The sequence below is a fragment of the Chanodichthys erythropterus genome, chromosome 21, assembly GCF_024489055.1.
Source record: "Chanodichthys erythropterus isolate Z2021 chromosome 21, ASM2448905v1, whole genome shotgun sequence".
NCBI classification, from domain to species: domain Eukaryota; kingdom Metazoa; phylum Chordata; class Actinopteri; order Cypriniformes; family Xenocyprididae; genus Chanodichthys; species Chanodichthys erythropterus.
This window is the reverse complement of record NC_090241.1, coordinates 12,118,175-12,141,633: the sequence shown is the minus strand read 5'-3', so window position 1 is coordinate 12,141,633 and position 23,459 is coordinate 12,118,175. Positions and strand designations below refer to the sequence as shown.

Sequence of the window (23,459 nt, the reverse complement as noted above, 5' to 3'; positions counted from 1 at the left end):
GTGTTTTCTTTTTTTGTTTTTCCTACATGTCCACAACTACCTTGCTGAGGGAGGTAATTGGGTACACCTGTGGCTGATTGGCTGCCCATTCACATCAGAGCCACTGATTGGCTGCACCCAAGAGAAAGCCAGCATATAAAGACAGCCCTGTCTCACAACAAGCTGAGAGGGAGAGGGATGCAGATGGTTGTTTGCCACATGGACTTCTTTTCTCTTGCCCCAGATAATGCCACTGTGTTTTTGGTCCGTGATTATTGTAAACCATTGGTGCTGCTGTGAATGTAGTTGAAGACTTATAGGCTTTGTTTTCTTTAGAATGTAAGATTTATTTTAAGTAAATCTGTAGGGAGGTGGGTGCCTTTTTTTGTTTGAAATTGCTTTTCTCCTGGTTATTTGTAGTCAGGAAGATAGGCAAGTTCATTTGTTATTTATTTATTTTTTTTTTTGGTTATGTATAGGTAAGTTATGATTAAACTTGAGTTAGGAATGTTTTGTTTGTTATGTTGGCCTTTGCCCCCTCCTGAAGCTTATGTTCTTCCTTTTATCTTTTACATTTGATTTAATAAATATCCTTTAAGAATCATTGGTTTTGGATGTGTGTTGCTGGGGTGGGAGACAAGAGGTTCCTGTGCTCTCTCTCTCCAAAATTTTGTTACTGCCATGTCATTACCCCTAGACTAAAACGGGCTGGCATGTAACAAGTGGGGGCTCGTCCTTTCAAGTGAAAGTTTACCGTGGCGTAATTGTAAGTATCTGCTCATTTTCTTTTGTTCTGTTTGGCTGTTTTCTTTCTGGTAAGGGAGAAAGCTCCTGTGGTACTGAGAATTATGGAATTTGATTTGATTTCATTTACCCTTTCTCCTACCATAGAAGTTTTTGAGCGTTGCAGGAAGGCAGATTTGTTGGTAATTGCAGACTTCTTTAATGTTGAGGTTCCTAGGCAGTCTACCAAACAAGTTATTAAAGATCACTTGCGAGAAAAGCTGATTGAGGATGGAATTTTGCCAGATTACTCTGCCATCAGTGCTGAGGGACAACCTGGGCGTGCAGCAGAAGCTGTGGCAGGTGGGGTTCTTCCTGGTCTGGCGACTGAGTCTCTGGGTGAGTCTATGTTAGCTGTCAAGTTGAAGGAGTTGGACCTTCTTATAAAAAAACAGGAGTGTGAGGGTCAAAAGATCAGGCTTCGTGCTATAGAGGCACAAGCGGATAGGGATATTAGGATGCGTCAGTTAGACTTGCGTGCTCAGGAATTAAATCAAAAACCGGTTCCTATGCCTCGCTCAAGATTACCTTCTATGATATCTCCTGCTACTTCACCTGCCGCTGTTGTACCTCAAAGTGCTGCTTTGTCTTCCGTCGTTTCACCTGTTGCTATTTTGCCTCAAAGTATTGATAATGCAACTTCTGAGCCTGATTTTGATGTTGGCAAGTATCTTAAACTCGTACCCCCATTTAGAGAGGCAGAAGTGGATTCGTACTTTGTTGCCTTTGAACGGGTGGCTATGAAATTACGGTGGCCAAAAGATGTGTGGGCTCTTTTGTTGCAGTGCAGTCTTTCTGGTAAAGCGCAAGAGGTTTGCTCCGCCTTACCAATAGAACAGTCTCTTGACTATGATGTAGTAAAATCTGCCGTTCTACGAGCGTTCGAGTTGGTGCCTGAGGCATACCGACAAAAATTTAGATCACATGTGAAAACAGCCAGACAGACATTTGTTGAATTCGCGAGGGAGAAGAAAACCCTTTTTGAGAGGTGGTGTCTCTCCAGCAAGATTATGTCTCTTGATCAGCTTCAAGAGCTTATCTTGCTGGAGGACTTTAAAAGTTGTATTCCGGAAAATGTTGTTGTCCTTTTAAATGTGGAGAAAGTTTCGTACCTTTCCGACGCCGTCGTTCTGGCCGATTAGTTTGTGTTGTATCATCGGAATGTGTTTCCCCCTGCACGTCGTGTTAATGTATCCCCTGCCGTTTGCGAAGTATCTGATAGGGAAGCGACCCGTGTTTTCTCACGCAATGGCAAAGGTGAGGCACATTTGAGTGTCCGTCGTAAAAATGCCTCCGGTGATAAGCGAGCTTGCTTTTATTGTTTTGATACCAGTCATTTAATTTCTGACTGTAAAGCATGGAAGCACAAGAATTCTGCTTCCAAATCTAAAAGTGTTGCACTCGTACACCCCGTGTCTAATGAGAATCATACAACCGCTCCTTCCTACCAGCCTTTCCTCCTGACTGGCTCAGTGTCTCACTCAATTGATTCTGAGTGTAAACCTGTCACCATTTTGAGAGACACTGGGTCAGTTCAGTCATTTATTTTAGAGGAGTTATTGCCCCGGTCTATTGAAACTTACTCTGGTACAGATGTGCTTATACGTGGAATTGGAATGCAGTGTATAAATGTTCCTCTTCATAATGTGTACTTGAAATCGGAACTCGTTACAGGTACTGTAAAACTTGGTGTACGTTCTCAGTTACCTGTCGAGGGGGTGGGCGTTATCTTGGGGAAATGACCTTGCAGGGGGCGAAGTTTTTCCCTGTCCAATTGTGGTTCGTAAACCTACCATGAGTGAGAAACCCGACTTAGCACGTCAATTTCCTGCAGCTTTTCCTGCATGTGTTGTGACCCGTGCTCAATCGTCTAAATTCAGAGACATGGTAGATCTCTCTGAATCATTTTTGGCGGTACCTGATGAGTTAGTGGAAGATGAGATACCAGTAGAGTCAGAACATTGCCCTAACTGTGAGAGTGCAGTTACATTTCCTTTAAAGATTGGTAAGGAGCAATTGGCTGCTGCACAGAAATCAGACCCCTCATTGGTACATTGCATAGAAGCTGCTGTTCCCCTGTGTCAAGTGTCTAATGCTAAGGTAGCTTACTTTTGGGAAGATGCGGTACTCATGCGTAAGTGGAGGCGTGAGGCTCATGAGGATTCACAAGAATCGCCCCAAATTGTATTGCCAACTGATTACCGAGGGCAGGTATTGCACTTGGCTCACGAACATGTGTTATCAGGACACATGGGTGTCACAAAAACCTTTCGTCGAGTTTCACGGTACTTTTATTGGCCCGGATTAAAATCTGATGTATCTGACTTTTGTAGATCTTGTCCTGTATGTCAACTGGCGGGAAAGCCCACAAAAGATACCAGTCGCACCTCTGCAGCCAATACCGGTTATGAAAGAGCCTTTGAGCGCTTGCTTGTTGACTGTGTGGGACCAGTACCCAAATCCAAGTCAGGACACGAATACATTCTAACAATAATGTGTACCGCAACACGTTTCCCAGAGGCGATTCCTTTACGCTCGATTAAAGCTAAAGTCGTCATTAAGGAATTAGTGAAGTTCTGCACTACCTTTGGTCTACCTCGTGTTGTACAAACTGACCAAGGGTCAAACTTTACATCTAAGGCATTCACACAGGCTCTTGTTGAGTTAGGTTAAACATCAGCTTTCAAGCGCCTCCCACCCTGAGTCACAGGGGGCGCTTGAAAGATTTCATCAAACCCTTAAATCAATGTTGCGCTCCTATTGTATAGCCAATGGGAAAGATTGGGCTGAGGGTCTTCCTTACCTTATGTTTGCTGCCCGTGAAGCAGAGCAAGAGAGTCTTGGGTTTAGTCCAGCTGATCTTGTTTTCGGCCACACTGTGCGTGGTCCTTTGAAGCTATTAAGTGAGCAATTATTAGCTAAAGACTCTCTGCCTGTGACAGTAATTGACTATGTTAGCACTATTCGTGAACGATTGCATAAGGCCAGCAAACTTGCTAGAGAACATTTGGTTGCAGCTCAGTCAAAAATGAAGACCCATTACGATAAAAGAAGTGTGAATCGTAGTTTTCAACCGGGTGACCGTGTCCTTGTCTACTTACCCGATCCAGGTTCTGTGTTTCGAGCTAAATTTTCGGGTCCCTATGAAGTCAAAGAAAAGCTCAGTGACACCAATTATGTCATTCATACTCCTGACCGCAGACGCAAGACCCGCCTATGCCATATAAATATGTTGAAGCGGTTTATTAAACGTGGGGAGAAGCCTGCTTCCTCCTCTGTTTCACCTGTTGCTGTGGTCACTGCTAGTGTAATACCAGAAGATGAACCAGCTGAAAAGGGTGTAGAAATTGCAGCTAAACGCCTTCAAAACTCTGTCATATTGAATGACTTGCCGAGCTTTCTTGTATATTTGACAAGAGAACAGAGTGACCAGATTATTAGGTTGGTTCATGACTACCCCTCACTCTTTTCTGATGTGCCTGGCAGAACGACCATGTTAGAACATGACATTGATGTAGGTGAATTTCAGCCAGTCAAGCAACATCCTTATAGAGTAAATCCTAGGAAGCGTGAGATAATGGGATCTGAGGTTGAGTACATGTTGCAGCATGGACTAGCGGTGCATAGTCGGAGTCCATGGAGTTCGCCCTGTTTATTAGTGCCTAAATCTGACGGCTCCTATCGCTTCTGTACTGATTACCGTAAGGTTAACTCCATAACAAAGCCTGACTCATTTCCTTTGCCTCGGCTCGAGGACTGTGTTGACAGAGTAGGCTCAGCCAGATATGTCACAAAATTAGACCTGTTAAAGGGTTATTGGCAAGTGCCCCTAACTCCCCGTGCAGCTGAGATATCTGCATTTGTCACTCCTGAACACTTTCTACAATATCAGGTCTTAGCTTTTGGAATGCGAAATGCACCTGCCACCTTCCAGCGCCTTATGCAGGTGGTCTTGTCAGGAGTGCCGAATTGCAATGCCTATCTAGATGATGTAGTAATTTATTCAAAAACCTGGGAAGATCACGTAAAGTCTTTGGAGTTAGTGTTCAGCCGCCTGGCTGCTGCCTCTCTAACCTTGAATCTTGCTAAATGTGAGATAGGTAAAGCTGTGGTAACCTATCTGGGAAAACAAGTTGGCCAGGGTTGTGTTAAGCCAGTTGAGGCCAAGGTTACTGCCATACTTGAGTTTCCTACACCCCGTAACAAGCGTGAACTACGCAGATTTTTGGGTATGAGTGGGTATTACCGGGGGTTTTGTTGTAATTTTTCTACTGTCGTGTCATCTCTTACTGACCTCCTCAGTACTACCAAGAGTTTTAAGTGGAGCACCGAGTGTGATAATGCTTTTAAAGCCGCAAAAGATCTCCTTTGCCATGCCCCAGTGTTGTCTGCACCTAATTTTGATTTGCCTTTCAAACTCCAAATAGATGCCAGTGCTACCGGTGCTGGAGCAGTCCTGCTGCAGGAGGACTCCTGTGGTATCGATCACCCCATCTGCTACTTCTCAAAGAAGTTCTCAAAATGCCAACAACGTTATAGCACGATTGAGAAGGAGGCACTTGCCTTGCTTCTGGCTCTCCAGCATTTCGAGGTTTATTTGGGAAGTAGCGCCATGCCTATCGATGTGTATACTGACCATAACCCGTTGATCTTTCTCTCCCGCATGTCCAACTCCAATCAACGTTTGATGCGCTGGGCTTTAATTGTCCAGGAGTATAACCTTAACCTCAAGCACATCCGTGGTAAAGAGAATGTGGTGGCGGATGCACTTTCCAGGACTGCAGATGCAGAGATTTAAGGGGTTTGGTTAAAACAAACTGAGTTGAGAAGCAATAGGCTTGTTGCATTACTATTAGAGTTTTGTGTGTTGCTTGTTTTTTACAATCTAGGGTTGTAAAATTTAACGTGTGGGAGTGTTACGTCTGGAGACTTTATTTTATTTAATTGTTTTGTGTGTTTTTGTGTTTTCTTTTTTTGTTTTTCCTACATGTCCACAACTACCTTGCTGAGGGAGGTAATTGGGTACACCTGTGGCTGATTGGCTGCCCATTCACATCAGAGCCACTGATTGGCTGCACCCAAGAGAAAGCCAGCATATAAAGACAGCCCTGTCTCACAACAAGCTGAGAGGGAGAGGGATGCAGATGGTTGTTTGCCACATGGACTTCTTTTCTCTTGCCCCAGATAATGCCACTGTGTTTTTGGTCCGTGATTATTGTAAACCATTGGTGCTGCTGTGAATGTAGTTGAAGACTTATAGGCTTTGTTTTCTTTAGAATGTAAGATTTATTTTAAGTAAATCTGTAGGGAGGTGGGTGCCTTTTTTTGTTTGAAATTGCTTTTCTCCTGGTTATTTGTAGTCAGGAAGATAGGCAAGTTCATTTGTTATTTATTTATTTTTTTTTTGGTTATGTATAGGTAAGTTATGATTAAACTTGAGTTAGGAATGTTTTGTTTGTTATGTTGGCCTTTGCCCCCTCCTGAAGCTTATGTTCTTCCTTTTATCTTTTACATTTGATTTAATAAATATCCTTTAAGAATCATTGGTTTTGGATGTGTGTTGCTGGGGTGGGAGACAAGAGGTTCCTGTGCTCTCTCTCTCCAAAATTTTGTTACTGCCATGTCATTACCCCTAGACTAAAACGGGCTGGCATGTAACAATACCAATATAACAATACATGGTGATAAACAGATATATTTACAGCATATGTTTTTGCTAAAAAAAAAAAAAAAAAAATTCCACACAGAGACATCTGTGAACATTTTTAAATTGTTGATTCTAAATGATGAACTGATTCTTGCAAACAGACATTATGAACTGAATCATGTAAATGAATCAAACTTACTAACTCAACTAATGCTATTTTTGCTACCGAAGTATAAGTCAGAGACACAATTAAAAGATCTGTAGTGATGCAAAACCTTGGTCAGTTGGTCAGATAAAAAGTGCAAAAGCCTTGCGATATCTACAGTCAAACCAAAAATTATACAGATGTTTTTGATATATCTTTACTAGTGGGTGCAGGACACTATAGTTAATTTATGTAAGTGAAGATAGCAAAATAAAGTAAATTGTGACATATTATACCCAAAAATTCTTCATACCGTAGACTACCAGTAAAATTGATAAAAATTTGGAACCAAAAATTATTCAGACACTTTGACCTGACCATGTTTTGCTTAAGTGTTATCTGACATAATTAGGATTAATTTTTTATTTTTTATTACCATTTTTTTTAAACTATAGTGAATAAACTGTATTAATGAATGAAATGTTCAAGGTGTCTGAAAAAAATTTGGTTTGACTGTACAATGTAGCTTAACTGCATATTGTGAATATATTGTGAACATGAGATATATCAACCAGCATGTCAATGGATATGGTAGCATGTAGCTTTTCAAATTTAAACTTTTTTTTTTAAAAAGACTAAGAAACATTCTGTGGAATGAACATCCCCGTGTCATACCTCTCCACCCAGTTCTTGTAGTTAGGGATGTCTTTAGCGTAGAGCAGCTTGTTGGAGGGTGAGTCTTTGCCTAGCTTGTGTTCTGATGTGGAGCAGGAGTCCATGAAGGTCTGAGCCACTACGGACAGACACGCGTCTGTAATGCTGTTCTTATGAATGTCGAACACAAACTGAGGGTTTTTGATCACATTCACCCAGAACCTCAATGGCAAACTGCAGTGGAAACGAAACGACATTAGAATACAAAGAGAGGATGTAAACATACTTTCAAATGAGCTCCTTGATTTCCAAACCACACAAACTCACCAGTTGCTCTTCCATGTGTGCCTAACGTCAGGGTCTGATATCACGTGTCTGTCGGCCTGCTCGTCTAAGAAGTCGAACATGTATTTGATGGCCAGAGGAAGCGCGCTCCCCCGGTGGGCCGTACTGAAGATGGTCTCAAACAGGTCATCTACAAACTTCTGCAGTGTACCCTGTGAGAGATGATCGATCAATCAAAAATGAGCACTGTTTGGGGATTTGTTTTGCTTGGAAAGTGCTTGTGAATCTTTCTTTACAGAAAATAACATTTCCATAGTGCGAAAATGTCATTTTGTAAACATGAAAAAGTAAAATTCTTCAATGTAAACTTATTAATCTATGTAAAGAAAAACCAAAAAAAAAAAAAAAATTCTAAATTCTACAAGTTTTGTAACCTTTGTAACTGTGTATTTTGTATTTTGGTGATTTTTTTTCTTTTGCTTGTAAAGAATGTTTGTACATCTTTCTTTATAATAAATATCATTAATAGATTTGATATTCCATTATCTAATGAAGTGACATTCAGACATTTTTAAGTGTGACTTGATTAAAGCTGCTGTAGATTCTGATGTACGTGTCCTTGAGCACTGCGGAGCTGCTGGGAAATGCAGCTGAGATTTCTGCGACGGGAGCACAGGATGGATAAAGACCTAGTTTTTCCCAAACCGCTCAATAAGCAAAGGTCATTGGTCTAATTAAGATACAGTTCTTCATGAGAGTGGGACCAATGGTAAATGTTAATGAGCAACTAGTCATTCACACACAAAGGTCAACACTAACTGTCTGAGGACTTCAGCTAAGAAAATCAGACATGGGCTTCAAAAGTGAGGCAATTAGTTTGAATGTGTGTGTTTCTGTCAAGATGGAGAACATTAGTGACAGATTTCACTGTGCTAAACATACTAAACACTTCTGAGTATACATCAGAAAAATATAGTAAATTATAGTCATTTTCTCTGATTAAAAATATATAACCGTGTTGTTATTGTTAACTAAAACTATTTCAGTAATTGAAATAAAATCTAAATATTAACTGAAAAACTTGGTGAATTAAATTTGAATGAAAATTAGAACTGAAATAAATATGTTTGTGGATAAGTCCTAAAATTACTAAAAGTAAAGCTAAAAAAAAAAAAAAAAAAAAGCTAAATAGAATTTTTCTTTAAAAAAAAAACAAAAGCACGTAAAAAATTACTAATTAAAAAACCAAAAATGTATAAAAATAAAAGCTAATTAAATACTATAATAAAAATGTAAAGCTGTGTCTCATTTGTCGGCTGCATACATCATTGAGGTTGCCTCAATGTAATAAAGAAATTACACCAATTTACACTTCACAAGGAATAACTGTCAATTTTGTAATGGTTACTTTCTGAAATAAGATGTATGCGGCCAACAAATTATATAATACTAAAATGAGTTTGTTTTTTGTTTTTTTCAGAATGGTATGCAGTTTGTACTACAGTATGTGGAAATCTATATGCACAAATACTCAGATGATCTACTACATTTGAAGTATACAATAGAACACTATCCCACAATGCATCAATGCTCGGCTCAACCTTCCATTTCCAGTTTGACAAACAAATGATTTATAACGAGTGATTTTTATTGATGATCTATTATTTTTAATATGCTTAATTTGCTTTTTTTAGAAAGTATTTCGAAATGAAGAATATACTGCTTGAAGTTTTTCAAGGTTCTTTTGATATCCCTGATAAAGTGCAGTATGTGAGTCCCACGCGTACCTCTGCACTATTCAATGCAATTTTGCAGTATAAACAGTAGTGTGTTCAAACTGAAAATTCCAAATAGAAAAGTGCACTTTAAATAACTGGATGATGCACTTAATTAACCAAAAAGTATGGAATGTTGGACACTTGGTCACAGCTGTAATTATGTAAACGAGGGGGAGGGGTTATCAGATTCTGGATGGCAAAATAACCTTATAAAATTCATACACTACACAGTTGAGTGCATAAGTGCATAGTGTAGAGTGCATCATTTGGGACAACACTCATGTCTCTTCTCACCTTGGTAGCCAGCAGGCGCGTCAGGTAGATCTCGGACACCATCTTGCTGCCGCGGTCACCCTCCCTCTGGTCCATGTGGTCGTGGTTCTTCACCAGGTGCCAGAGTTTGGTTCCACTCTCCAGGTCTGGCGTGATCATGGGCGTCCGCGAGCGAAGGCTGTCAGGACTGCTGGCAGTTCTCAGCATGCTCTCTGTTGAGACAAAGTGACAAGAGAAATTACATTTAGTTGTTTGTCTTCGCTTCAGTAACTTCATGAGAGGCTTTTGATCTTAAAAATATGCAAACTGTATAACTGAAGAGAAACTAGACTGGAAAGAAATGATAAATTAAGAGTGAAATACAGGGTGAGTGACAGTCCAAAACAATATTACCTAGAGATAAAAACCTAGTGATAAATTGGGCAGACAGTAAAAACAGTTTCTTTTCTCTCTCTTCCTCCCTCACTGGCAAACACAGACTCTGGATTTGATATCCATCATTTTCAGTCTGTCTGAAGCTCTGGACCACTGTGATTGTTTCACTGAGGACCAGAGCATTAGGACACACAACAACACCACAAACACACAACACAGCTGCGCAGAGGAAAACCATGCCAAAGAGAAACATAAATAAAGACAGACAGAAAGGCTATGTTCGGAATAAAATAGGCTACTACGATAATGCTTACTGCACTCTTTATCTGTCCATTTTTAGACATATGTGGGAAAAAAATATTTAGTTTTGGCTATTTTAATTCATTTCTGTTTACAAATTTATTGAAATTTAGTTTAAAATGTATGCTGATTACTTCCAGTTTGTTACACCACTAATGGAATATTGCCTTGGCAACTACAGGAACTGATTTATTAGAAAATAATGCTCACTCAATGCGGCCACGACACAAAGCATTGTGTCCTTAAAACACTCTTCTGTGTGGCAGACTAATGCAGTTATTAGAGAGAGAGAGTGTGTGCGAATTACCTAGAGTAAGTCTACTGTGTGCAGTCTCTACTAATAGCGAAACTGTAAGTTTATCTCCTTCAAGAACAGCGCCGTTATTACCTTGCTAGTGGGAAACGTCATGTAGCTTTTAAGTTGTTAAAGGGTTAGCTCACCCAAAAATTATTAATTACTCACCCTCATGTCGTTCCACACCCGTAAGACCTTTGTTTATCTTCGAACACAAATTAAGATATTTCTTAGTGAAATCCGAGAGGTATATGACACGTCCATAGACAGCAATTTAACAACTACTCAAGGTCCAGAAAAAAATTGTTAAATTGCTGTCTATTGAGGAGTCATATACCTCTCGGATTTCATCAAAAATATCTTAAAGGTCCCATTCTTCTTGATCCCATGTTTCAAACTTTAGTTAGTGTGTAATGTTGTTGTTAGAGTATAAATAAAATCTGTAAAATTTTAAAGCTCAAAGTTCAATGCCAAGTGAGATATTTTATTTAACAGAAATCACCTACATCGAACGGCCAGTTTGGACTACATCCCTCTACTTCCTTCTTTAATGTCGTCACTAAAACAGTGTTTTGACTAACCTCCGCCCACAGGAATACACAATAGTTGGGTTTGTAGAGTGTGTTTGTCGCCATGTCGTCGAAACGCTGTTATTTTCAACCCGCAGTCCAATCACCGGGTCTGATTCCGGCTCAAATTGATAGGGTAAAATTAAAGACATGTTTACAATAACACTGAGCACATGCATCTCCACCATAGACTGTGATCTCCACGTTATGGTAAGAGGCGTGACTTTTCCGGGCACGGTGCGCTCAGAGCTGTCGAATCACAACACAGGAACCGCTGGCACAATCAGAACTCGTTACGTATTTCTGAAGGAGGGACTTCATAGAACAAGGAAGTCATCAGCCCGTTTTTATGACAGTGGAAACAGCGGTATACAGATAAGTAAATTATGTGAAAAATACTGTTTTTTTACACGCGAAACATGAACACATGCTATATTGCACACTATAAACACAATCAAAGCTTCAAAAAACCACGAAAAACGGGACCTTAAATTTGTGTTCCGAAGATGAACGAAGGCCTTACGGGTTTGGAACGACATGAGGGTGAGTAATTAATGACAGAATTTTTCAATTTTTGGGTGAACTAAACCTTTAAACTGCTGAGAGAGTAAGAGAGAAGAGAGTGGGAAGAAAAAAACAAAAAACAAAAAACGAGTATGTGCTTTCCATACAAAAAAAATTAGCAATTTTGTCACAAAAAACATGGGAAAAAATGTGTTGGTTTTATCCTATTGTTTAATATATTTATTCACTTGGTCAGTGTCTTTGTGGGTTTTGGTTCTTTTGCTGTTGTAGGCTGTAAGGTGAAATGGAACTGTAACACGATCAAGACCTGCCTGGAACTACTTTAGTCATGCGTTTCCCTGAAAATAATTACACGCCTTAAAACGTTCATCAACCAATCAGATTCAATCATTCAACAGCCCCATAGTAGTGCTGGGACAATACTATTGATGCATCGCGATTTGTGGATCATTTGTGATATTTTCCTAATGCATCTCAAATCGATTCTGAGCTTAGTTTTTAACAACAGATGGTGCTCTTGGATAATTTAACCACATGCTCAAATGCTCACGAAGAAGAGTGCTTATGCATTTGGCTGTGTCTGACAATGTATTTGGACCTCAGAATGCTTTTATGACTCAAGATTAATGTAAACAGCCCACTGCAAACTCCCATGTAATTCTCTTCAACCTTTTCGAACTTTATGAATGATTATTTAACAGAAGGTTTAAGTGGTGTGTGTAAGGAATTGGAAAGAAGCAGAGTGCGTCCGTTTCTAAAGCACGCAGTGCCATCTGTTGTTTAAAACTAATCTCAGAGTCAATTTGAGAGAGAATCGCGACACATACGGAAAATATCAGAATCGATCCAGAATCATTTCTCGATTCACAATGCATCAATGTATTGTCCCAGCCCTACACTGTAAGTTTACGCTGAAGTATTAAAATGACTAAAACTGAAATAAAAATTAAAGCTAAATAGAAATGTATTTAATAAAAACAAAAACTAATCAAAATGACAAAAGCACTTAATAAATCACTAAAAACTTGAAAACAAAGCTATACGCTAGACCTTATTCACAGCAGCTCCATCTTTGATTTTTAACGGGAATGAAAGCGAGACTGTTAGGGATGGACATACATCTCTTCAGTGGGTTGTACTGCTATATAATGTGTTTTTGGATTGTTCTGCTGACGAAACAGTGCAAAATATCTTTCCAAAAAACTCCAGACAACATGAGCTGTGAAAAATTTTAAGTGATCTAAGAGCTTCATACAGCTTTTTACAGCAGATGCCTCACAGTCTTGTTTTCATAGCTGTTATGGCGCTGCTCTGAATAAGGTCTATGGAAGGTCAGGTTTAGTCCATTGTGGAATGCAGTATTTGATGCAGTGTGCTCTGATTTTATACTGCACTAGAGAGACAGAGAGAAGCAGAGCTCCCTCACCGTATCTGCTGAGGGATTTGGTGAACGTCGAGGAGTTGGAGATGTTGTAGGCGGAGTTTTGCTTAGGGACCAATGCGATTGCTGACCCATCTGTTACCTACACAACAGAGAGAGAGACAGATTGACACTGACACTGTCTATTACTGACAAAAATACATCAGACAATCAGCACTGGCCAATATCTGTCCAAAAAAGAAAAGAAAAGTACAATTCTATATTGTTAACAATGTGTAAACATAAAAAGGTGAAATTCTTCCATGTAAACCTTTGAAATTCTAGATTCTAAATTCTACAGAGACACTTTTTTGTGACTTATAATTTGAGTCGTCATATCAGATATCAGCCATACATTCAAAATTGTAAAACTGAAATTCCATAAAGACAAACTATTTTTGTAAAATTACAGTTTTGTTCATGTGAAAATGTTACATTTGTACATTTGTAACAATAAATATGTAAAATTCTGATTCTAAATTCTAGAGCTTTTTTTGCAAGCAGACTTGTAATGTCGGTCATCATTTCAGTTACAAGCCATAAATTCTATATCATAAAATTTGTACATTTGTAAAGATAAACTAATCTAAATCTAAAATCTAGAGTTTTTTTGTGAACAGTAATCATATGATCATCAGCCATAACAAAAATTATGATCAGTTATCAATATCTAGATCAGTGCATCTCTACTGATCAACACTGCTTTTGTGCTTATGTTTTGTGAAGAGTTGCTATGGTTACCTGATCGTGCGCTATGTGTTAAAATGCTTCAATTGTCACCTAGTAACTTGCTGAGGGGTTGCCATGGTTACTGGGCAGCGGGGTGTAGAGGTGTTGCCATAGTAACCTGGCAGAAGATGTGCAGAGGCCACTGCGGTTACCTGATAGTGTGCCAGTGTGTTGAGACGTTTCCAGTCGTTGTCGATCTTAGTGGTGACATCTTCGTCCTGGAGAATTATACGAGCCATGCGACCCTGCCGCCACTCTGATCAGAGAAACACATGAGCGAAAAAATAATTCTATGTACAGATAATCTAGACATTTTTGGCTGGTTAGCAGGTTATTTATGATCATTTGCTGGACTTCCAGCTGGTGGGGTTAAAGTCAACCTGGTCGAGCAACTTGTTCAAGCTGGTACACCACGCTGTAACCAACCACAATAAACCAGCTTGACTCGATTGATCTGTATTTTCATACCGAGGTCCATGTCTCCGACTTTCGGCCGCTGCGAGTACGGAGTGCCTTTAAACACGGCGTCCAGCAGTTTCTCTTTGACCTGTGTGATGGTGTCGCAGTTCAGGCATTTAACGGTGACCTCTGCGCCGTTCTCATTCTCTGGGTTAATGCAGTGCAGCGTCTGCAGACCACAGCAAACATAAAAACCACTTAAAATAAATCACAAACACTATTTACTGAAACAAAGTATAGCTGAATAATATAGTGTTTAAAGTGCCTCTATCACGCTGATTTAAACTATCTTAATTTTGTTTTCTAGTCTCATACAACAGGTTTACATGCATCTAAGGTCAAAAACACTTTATTTTCTCATAATATCCATTGCAGTATCAGCTCTATTCTCACAGTGCCTGAAACGGTTCGATAAAGGATTCAGACTCTCTGAAACCCCTCCTTACCGAGAGCTTCTCTGCTCTGATTGGTCAGATGGCCCAGTTGTTGGGTTTATAATTAAATATTACAAATATTCAAATTAAATTTGAATTTAAAAGGAATTTGAATTTAAATTCTTCCCCCTAATTTCCATTAGGGGGAAAAAAGTTTTTGGCTTGTCTCCTGAGGCCACAAGAGGGTGCAATGACCAAAATATTAATACTCCACATTAAATTCTTTATTCAAAGCAATGAAATAACATTACTGACTGTACAAAAAAAAGTGTATAACGTTTATAACTCAAATATAATGTTGTAAATTGCATAAACAATTATGAACAAAACAGCATCATTTATTTATGCATAGTTTATTACAGAGCAAAAGCGCCGATCACACGGAGTACTTTTTGCGTCTAAAAACATGAGATGCAGTAGAATGGGAAAAACCCACACAAATTCTTGAGGCATGTTTTTTTAAAAGTTTAACTTTTATTATTTTACGTATTTCTAAACATGCGGCTTTCTGTTGTGAGACGAGAGTGCAACGGTCAAAGATATGTCTAGCGCATGTTTACATAGAAAACAATGGAAAACTGGATAGGCTAAGAAAAACATTAAACCGCAATAACTAATATCATCATCATCATCATCATCATCATCATCATCATCATCTCTTGCGCACACCTAAAATTAAAATGCAACTTTTTGCATTCGAATGTGGATTTTTATTTTAAATTCGATGAATATTTGAAATTAAAATTTTAATTTGACAGCCTTAGTTTGTTATTGGTTGGAAAATAAACTCTCATTAGCATATCTGAATATCAGCTCTTCCTTAGCACTTGATACACAGTGATACGAACAGTAACAATGGTGTTGGTTTTACCGTATCAGTCTCATCAAAGTGGAAACAGCATCTTCTCGACATGTACAACACAAAGCAAACTCTTCCAGTGCCAGTTACAACTACAGTGTTTGAGGGCGAGGCAAAGCAGATGATGTTCGCCGACAGCCAATGAAGACCATAGTCTGGCATTATTCAAATTAGTTACAAACCTACGTAGGTTCAGCAGGAAGTAAAAATGGAATTACTGACGACTCGTTTCAGAATCGCTTCTTTGGTCTTTGAAACTGCAGACTTTTTGCAAACAGCTCTATTAGACACTACCTGAAATGTCATATCCAGGCACTTTAACACTTAAAACAAGCAATACAGACAACTATGACTGTCATAGCTTCGGATGCATTCAGAACCATTACTTGTTTATTTTGAACTGGGAAGCACTGACCAGTGTTTTGTAGTCGATCTGTTGTCGGATGAGTTTGTCCTCACTAAGGGAGTATCTGGCCTCACCGGTGATGGCGTCTATGGGCCCTTTTTCCATCTGCTGCTTTATAGCACAATACAGCATGAAGAGGGGCTCCCCTGCACACTCCTGAACACACAGGACAGATAATAGAGAGTGAGATTAGACCTCAGAATAACACATGAAGACATACTCAACGGGAAGCACTTGTATATTCAAGGGTCAGATAATAGAAAGTTTCTTGTCCTAAAACAGTCCCAAAACAGACCCAAATAACTCATGCATGCACACCTGACTGACTCTAGGAGAAGCTATAACCAGCCAATTCATGCTTTTGCTGATAAATCAGGACCATATGAGGTAAATTAATCCTTCATTTTCTCCATTTCATTCTGGCAAAAGCACCATGCTATTTTGAGGTTTCACTCAGCAGTAATATTAATAGCGAATATCCGATCATCATGGAATTTACACAACATAAGATTCCTTCATTTTGTGAGAACTGAATAAGTGTTCATGAATATTTAAAATTATATGTGCCTGAAAAGCTTTCCTTTTTTCAAATGCACTTTCCACAGCTATGGACTTTCAAATACAGCCCAGTTTATATGAGAATTGTGGTTTATAAAAAGTCTTGAAAAATGTGGACACCAGGACAGTCTGGGGACGCGTCCCAAATGACATCAATTTCTGGTCCTGTGGGCTGTTATAACTAAAGTGTCTCCATAACTGTGAGATCAAGGAAGTTTTCCACCATTGGATAACTGTGTCTGTAGCATCCATTCTTCCAATTTTGCCAATAGTGGTCATTTTCTCCACTTTGCCCAATGATTGACACTTGTAGATATATTTGTACTCGTCCCTCTTGCTCTCATTTTGCCCATTTCACAGCACTCCACCGCTTTCAAAATCACCTCATGTGACCATGAAACAAGTGCGAGTCATATACTGTTAGTGGCGCCACGCCCTGTTTTTATTTTTGACGTGTTGCACATCTACTCCAGCCACTTTATCTCACTAATAATGAAAAAAATCAACAATTTTATCCATTTCATTATATAATTCGATACCTTTTCAATGAATGATGTTTCTTCTCTCTGGCATATTTATAATTGGCTTTCATATTTGGTTTCTGATCATATATATTTGCTGTTGTAGCAATACATGATCTAAAATAACCCATGCAAGCTAAATATGCAAGGTAGTATTCAGTAATATTATCGCTTGAAGTAATATGATCACTTGAACAAGAGTCAAAACACAATCAAACGGCTTGTTTCAAACTCTGTAATGTCTTGAAGAGCTAATGTGCAACTCCTACAAAAATAAATAAGACAAAACACAGAATCCTGCAACTCCCAGGAGCCTCAGCCGTGTAAAAACGGCTTTTTAGACGTGGAAATGAGCGGCTGGGCACGTGAACAGACCCGAGGCGAACAGACGAGCGATGGAGGGTTAATAGAAGGCTAATGACTGTGGAGGAGAGAGCTGGAGAAACACTTCAGAGCATGATAGGTGTCAAACAGCCAATCACACGCCTCTCTCTCCATTTTACTCAGTCTCTTCCTCCTACACACATTCTCTGGCTTTCATCATTTACAACTGCTGCTCTTCTCGTCTCGGTCTCACTAATTTGATCATCATCATCTTCGTTCTATCAGTGCCGTCTGTCTCCTGAGAGTTTGTCTCTGATGCTAGACAGAAATGTTCCCAAACAAGATTGTAGAACACACCACAAAATCAGTGCATTAGGCTTTAAAGACAATATAATATCACATTTTACTTTCTTAAAGGTGATGTGTGAGTTTTTTTTAACTGAATACCTTCTTCTTGTGTTCCAGCTTAATATGCAGAGGGAAAAAATGTGTAACACTGATTTTAAAACATTGATTTGTTTGTTTGACAGCTGATTCAACCAATGGTAAGAGTTTGGGGGCAGGACTATCAGTTTGACTGGCAGAAGGGGTGTTCAGGTAACTAGTTTTAAAGTAAGCCACATTATTTATTTTAAAGTGGCCATATTATGCCCTTTTACAAAGTCTTGATTATGTTTTTGGACTCTACTAGAACAGATTTTCATGCTTGAATGATCAAAAAAAAAACAAAAAAAAAAACTTTTTTTCCATATTTGACATTGTTGCAGCTCCTCTCTCCCCAGTCTGTCAGAAACGCTCTGTTTAGTTCCTGTCTCTATGAATCCCCTCCTTCTGAAAAGCACATCGTGCTCTGATTGTTCGGCTGGGCTAGCGTGTTGTGATTGGTCAAGCGCGTTAAGTGTGTTTGGGAAATGTCCCGCCCCTTACCATAACCGTGAGTTTCTACACACTTCTAACAACTCAACCAGGTCCTTCCCCTTTATTTTGAGTATTCCTTGGGCAGGAATTATTTAAATGAGGAATATTGTGATGTGTCCATTCCCAGAAGAAAACTCAAGTCTACAATGGAGGCATTTCAGGGAGTTCAGAAACAGTGCGCACTGATATAGAGAATAACTCCTGCTGGAGGGAATTTGTGCTTTAGAACTTTGCAGAGCTTTTTCATGCTCAAACAGCAACATTAAAGACAGTTGAACATGTAAAAAAGCAAAGTAGGTCCTCTGTAAATGAAAGCCACTTCATGCAGTCTTAAAAATCTAATTACCCAAAGTAATTAAACTGTATAAGACTCAGACAACTTTAATCAGCAGAGCTCATGCTCTCAGGTGAAAACACTGAGTGACAAACAGCCGCCCATGACTCCTGCTGGATGTTTGTTGTCTCTTGTGTCCCTCACTGGGATCCGTAGCATGAAGGTTCGGCCCATCCATATGCTGGCCCTGCCACGCTGGGCTCATTAGCACAGGGGATAATTAAACACACAGCTGTTAATGAGCAGCAGGAGACGACACACACACACACACACACACACACACACAGACAGACGAAATTACTCTCACTCCAGTGTGTGTTTATGGAAGCGCTTTATATTAATGCAGTTTTTTAAAGATTGTAATAAAGAACATCCCCAGGGAGACTTGTATCTGAAACTCACGATGCAGCCACAAACAAATCCAAGGAGAAATATGAATTCAACAGCAAGGGCAACATGATGTTGGTACAGAAAGTGGGCTGCATGTGTCTGGACTTCAAATATGCAATTAAAAATCATAAAGTGGTTTGTAGGGGTGTAACAATACATCGATATAGATCGATACATCGATCTAATGTCTAACGATCCAATGCATTGATGCAATGCGTAAAAAATCGATACCTGTGGGCTAATTATAGAGGCACCTTTGTTTTAACACTCTCCACATTTTCCCACAATATCAGTCTATGCATTATCGCCAGCGCGTGCATTCTCATTTAAACTACCTTTCAGAACTTGTTAAAGACACTCGGGACAGTTGATGGAACTGTCACTGAAAGAATATGGTCAATAAACTGCCGCATAAGAGCACCACGCGCTGTGACTCTGTGTTGCTTCAAGCGCATCATTCTGCACATGGGATGCGTGTAAGTGCTTTGTGCCGCTCTGTATTAGAGCCTTTATAATAAATTTGCACAATGAAAGAATATTAATAGTCTTGTTTTGTCCTACCTATAATATGTTGTTGCTTCATTAAAAAACTGTGCTATACATTTAAAAGCAATGTCTTTTAATTATGTGTGTGTGTGTGTGTGTGTGTATATGTATTCCTTGTTTATCAGTTTTTTGACATTACACATCGAGCATAGAACTAAAATACTTTCTTGACTGTTGTCATGTCACAAGCTGTCATTAGATTACTGTGTGAATTTTTTATTTGTGAATGTCCCAATCAGGGTTCAGGATGTGAAATAAATGTTATATATTTTGGTTGCAGTTGTGAGTTAATAAAAATGTAACTGGTTGTGTAAAATAGGCTCAAAATATCGAAATATTGATCGAATCGTATCATAATTGTATCACAGAACTTTTTGAGGTATCGGAAAATATCGAATCTCTGGCTATAAGAATCGATATTGTATCGAATCGTGATGAACTGTCCGATTTACACCCCTAGTGGTTTGATGGTTTCGGGTATGGTTTTAGTCATAGTCATTTAATCAGGTCAATATTTTGCCATGCCAAGAACAAACAAACAAACAAACAAACAAACAAACAAACAAACAAACAAACAAACAAACAAACAAACAAACAAACAAACAAACAAAACAAAATATGGGGGGAAAAAAACACTAAAACTGAAATATTATTACAATTTAAATGAACTGTTTTCTATGTGAATATATTTTACATTTCAATTTATTCCTGTAATGCAAAGCTGAATTTTCAGCATCATTACTCCAGTCTTCAGTGTCGCATGATCCTTCAGAGATCATTCTAACATGCTGATTTGCTGCTCAAGAAACATTTCTTATTATTATCAATGTTGAAAACCTTTTTGTGGAAACAATATTTTTTCTAGAATTCTTTGATGAATAGAAAGTTCAAAAGAACAGCATTTATTTGAAATAGATATATTCTGTAACATTATAAATGTCTTTACTATCAATTACTTTTGATCAATGTAATGCGTCCTTAATGAATATTTTATTTCTCTCCAAAAATTCTTTTGAACAGTATCTAAATATATTTAATGATCATCATAAAGTGTATTGCGTCTAGACTTTGGTATATTCAAAATACAAATAGTTTGGAAATGGGTCAACTAAAAATAATCTAAAACTAAAAACAACAATATAAATGTTTATTTTGTCTACGCTGTTACGTTTATGAAATCAAAAGTCAAATGTATTTTTTTAACTAATATTTTTAATCAATTTTGTTGACAAGATGGCTGGTTTAGCTGGTCTCCCAGCCTGACAAGTGTACAAAACCTCTCTAAAACCTGTAAACCAGACCGGCAGAAGACCAGCAAACCATCTTCAACTGTTTAAGCTGATAAATCTTTTTATAGTGAGTTCACTATACACAGAAAGATACACAGAAAAACATTCATTCATTCCAGTTTCTTCATCTTACCTTAAGAAACTTGTAGAGAAGGAAAGTAAACCAGTTTGTTAGCATCTTCTCAGCCACAGATTCAGTCCTGAGGGGGAAACAGAGTAAAAAATAAATGTCAAGGATTTATTTACTTGGGTGTCGGAGTCCCTCAGGGAACCTTTAAGAGCAGAGCGAGATGCTTTGAAGGCTTCTTCATTTCCCAATTTCCCAAGTCTCACAACAAGAAAAACAGCCATTCTGATAACCAACATCTTTTTGGGGGGGATGTTGTATTAAACTCCCATTTGACATCAAAGTGCCGCGGCCGAATTATTCCACCAGCAGTGGTGAACGCAGCTCCGGGAAAAACCTTCAAAGGACCTGAGCGCAAAGCACACACGCTAATAATTTAGCATTAATAACAAACCAAAGCACTGCTCTCTTCCCTCGCAAAGCAAACCACTAAACTTCATTAAGAAAACACCAATTAAAAACATTCTGTATCTTCTGTCATTAAACAGAAACCTGGCGCACAATAACAACCCTCCGAAAAAGTCCCTCGGAATGAGGCTAATTACACGGCTTGGTAATTAACGGACCTTATTAGCGCTAATCTGCTCACGGCGTGCGAGAGGAGGCGTAGACGAGGAATATGGTGAAATATGTTTGTTTTTACCATCTCTGTTGATTTATTCGCCCGTTCTGATGCCAAGACAGATGCAGAGGAGAACGATAAGGCACGAGAGCTCAACGTGAAACACAGACTGTTTCTCACAACTGAGAATATTGTGCTAGAAATGTTCCTGGAGGGGTGAAAGATTGAGGTTTGACTGCTCACATTTATTTGATCGTTAGGTGATGTTTGTCATGTCACAGAGAAGAGAAACTGAGAAGCTAAAGTGGAACAAAATCACAAATTAAGCCAAATCAGATGAGAGATCAGTAGGCCTACAGTCAATTTAAAACAGACAGAATGATCAATTTGGACAGTTTCAATGTTGATAGTGAGATATTCTTGCCACACATGAATAGGGCTTGGGTCAGTGGTTCCCAACCACATTCCTGGAGGCCCACCAACACTGCACATTTTGCATGTCTCCTGAATTAAACACACCTGAATAAGGTTATCAGCTCATTAGTAGTGACTCAAAGATCTAAAATGGGTGTGTCAGACAAAGGAGACATGCAAAATGTGCAGTGTTGGTGGGCCTCCAGGAGTGTGGTTGGGAGCCACTGGCTTAGGTATGAATCTCAAAACATGTCACAAACATGACCTGGTCATAATTTACTTTTCCAATAATACTAATACTAATACTAATACTAATACTAATACTAATACTAATGATAATAATAAGCTAAAGAAATAAACAATTAATAATAATACTAATAATAATAAATGGTTAAGCAAAATAATTATTAATAATAGTAAATGGGTTAAGCTAAATAAATAAATAATTATAAATGGCTAAGCGTAATGAATAATAATAATAATAATAATAATAATAATAATAATAATAATAAAAGATTAAGTGAAATAATAAATGGGTTAAGTGAAATAAATAAACAAATATAATAATCAAATGGTTAAGCTAAATAAATAAACAATATAATGGCACTGCGGGAGATGAAGCTCCTGGAAGAGACGTGACGAGCAGGAGAGATGTGATATATATATATAAATAAAGATACAATAAACAAATAATAATAAATACAATTTATTTTACAATTTATTTTACAAATAAAATACAAATTATTTTTAGGGCTGTCAAACGATTAATCACGATTAATCGCATACAAAATAAAAGTTTGAGTTTGCCTAATATATGTGTGAGTACTGTGTGTAATTATTATGTATATATAAATACAAACACATTCATGTATATCTTTGAGAAATATTTACAAGTATATGTATTTATTTATATTTTTATATAATTTATATTATATATAAATAAAAATATTTTGTTCATAAATAAGATATTTCTCTTAACTATATACATGAATGTGTTTGTATTTATATATACATAATTACACACAGTACTCACACATATATTAGGCAAACTCAAACTTTTATTTTGTATGCGATTAATCATGATTAATCGTTTGACAGCCCTAATTATTTTATATTAATTTATTAATATATAAGATTAGATTTTGTTAAAAGAAAATAAAGCCTATTAAGAACCACTACAGTGATAAAAATAATAAGAATTACTGTATGTAATAACAATTACTATAGTGACAGTATTTTCAAGACAATTAAACAAATTCTCACTTACTGTAATGGCATCGATGCATTAAAATAGCATTTGTTGTATATTTTTGTACATTAAACAAACCACCAGTATGAAAATTGATTAATTGTCATGCAAATAATGTTACAATGCAGAAGAATCTTAATGATCCTAAAACAGGTTTCATTATTTTTTTTGTGCAAAATATTATATTTTTACTTTTAATTTTGGAGAAAACGTCTATGGTAAATAAAGGCAAAGTGAAGGACGTGAGATTGGTATTTGTGTTACAGATATAAGACTGACATACACCATGTCTATTTTCTAGACTAAAGTCAT

The 23,459-nt window shown here is 38.0% G+C and overlaps 1 protein-coding gene across 1 annotated transcript in view; it reads right to left on the bottom strand.

Moving 5' to 3' along the window:
* The window catches only part of plxna1b (plexin A1b), a 152,160-nt gene that overhangs the window by 3,978 nt on the left and 124,723 nt on the right, over nt 1-23,459 (bottom strand). The window contains exons 23-30 of the mRNA XM_067374658.1: nt 20,929-20,995; nt 15,925-16,071; nt 14,226-14,385; nt 13,910-14,013; nt 13,035-13,131; nt 9,566-9,756; nt 7,536-7,705; nt 7,230-7,442 (exon numbers count right to left, since the gene is read on the bottom strand). Coding sequence (XP_067230759.1) covers nt 7,230-7,442; nt 7,536-7,705; nt 9,566-9,756; nt 13,035-13,131; nt 13,910-14,013; nt 14,226-14,385; nt 15,925-16,071; nt 20,929-20,995 — 1,149 coding nt within the window. The remainder of the gene's footprint in view (nt 1-7,229; nt 7,443-7,535; nt 7,706-9,565; nt 9,757-13,034; nt 13,132-13,909; nt 14,014-14,225; nt 14,386-15,924; nt 16,072-20,928; nt 20,996-23,459) is intronic.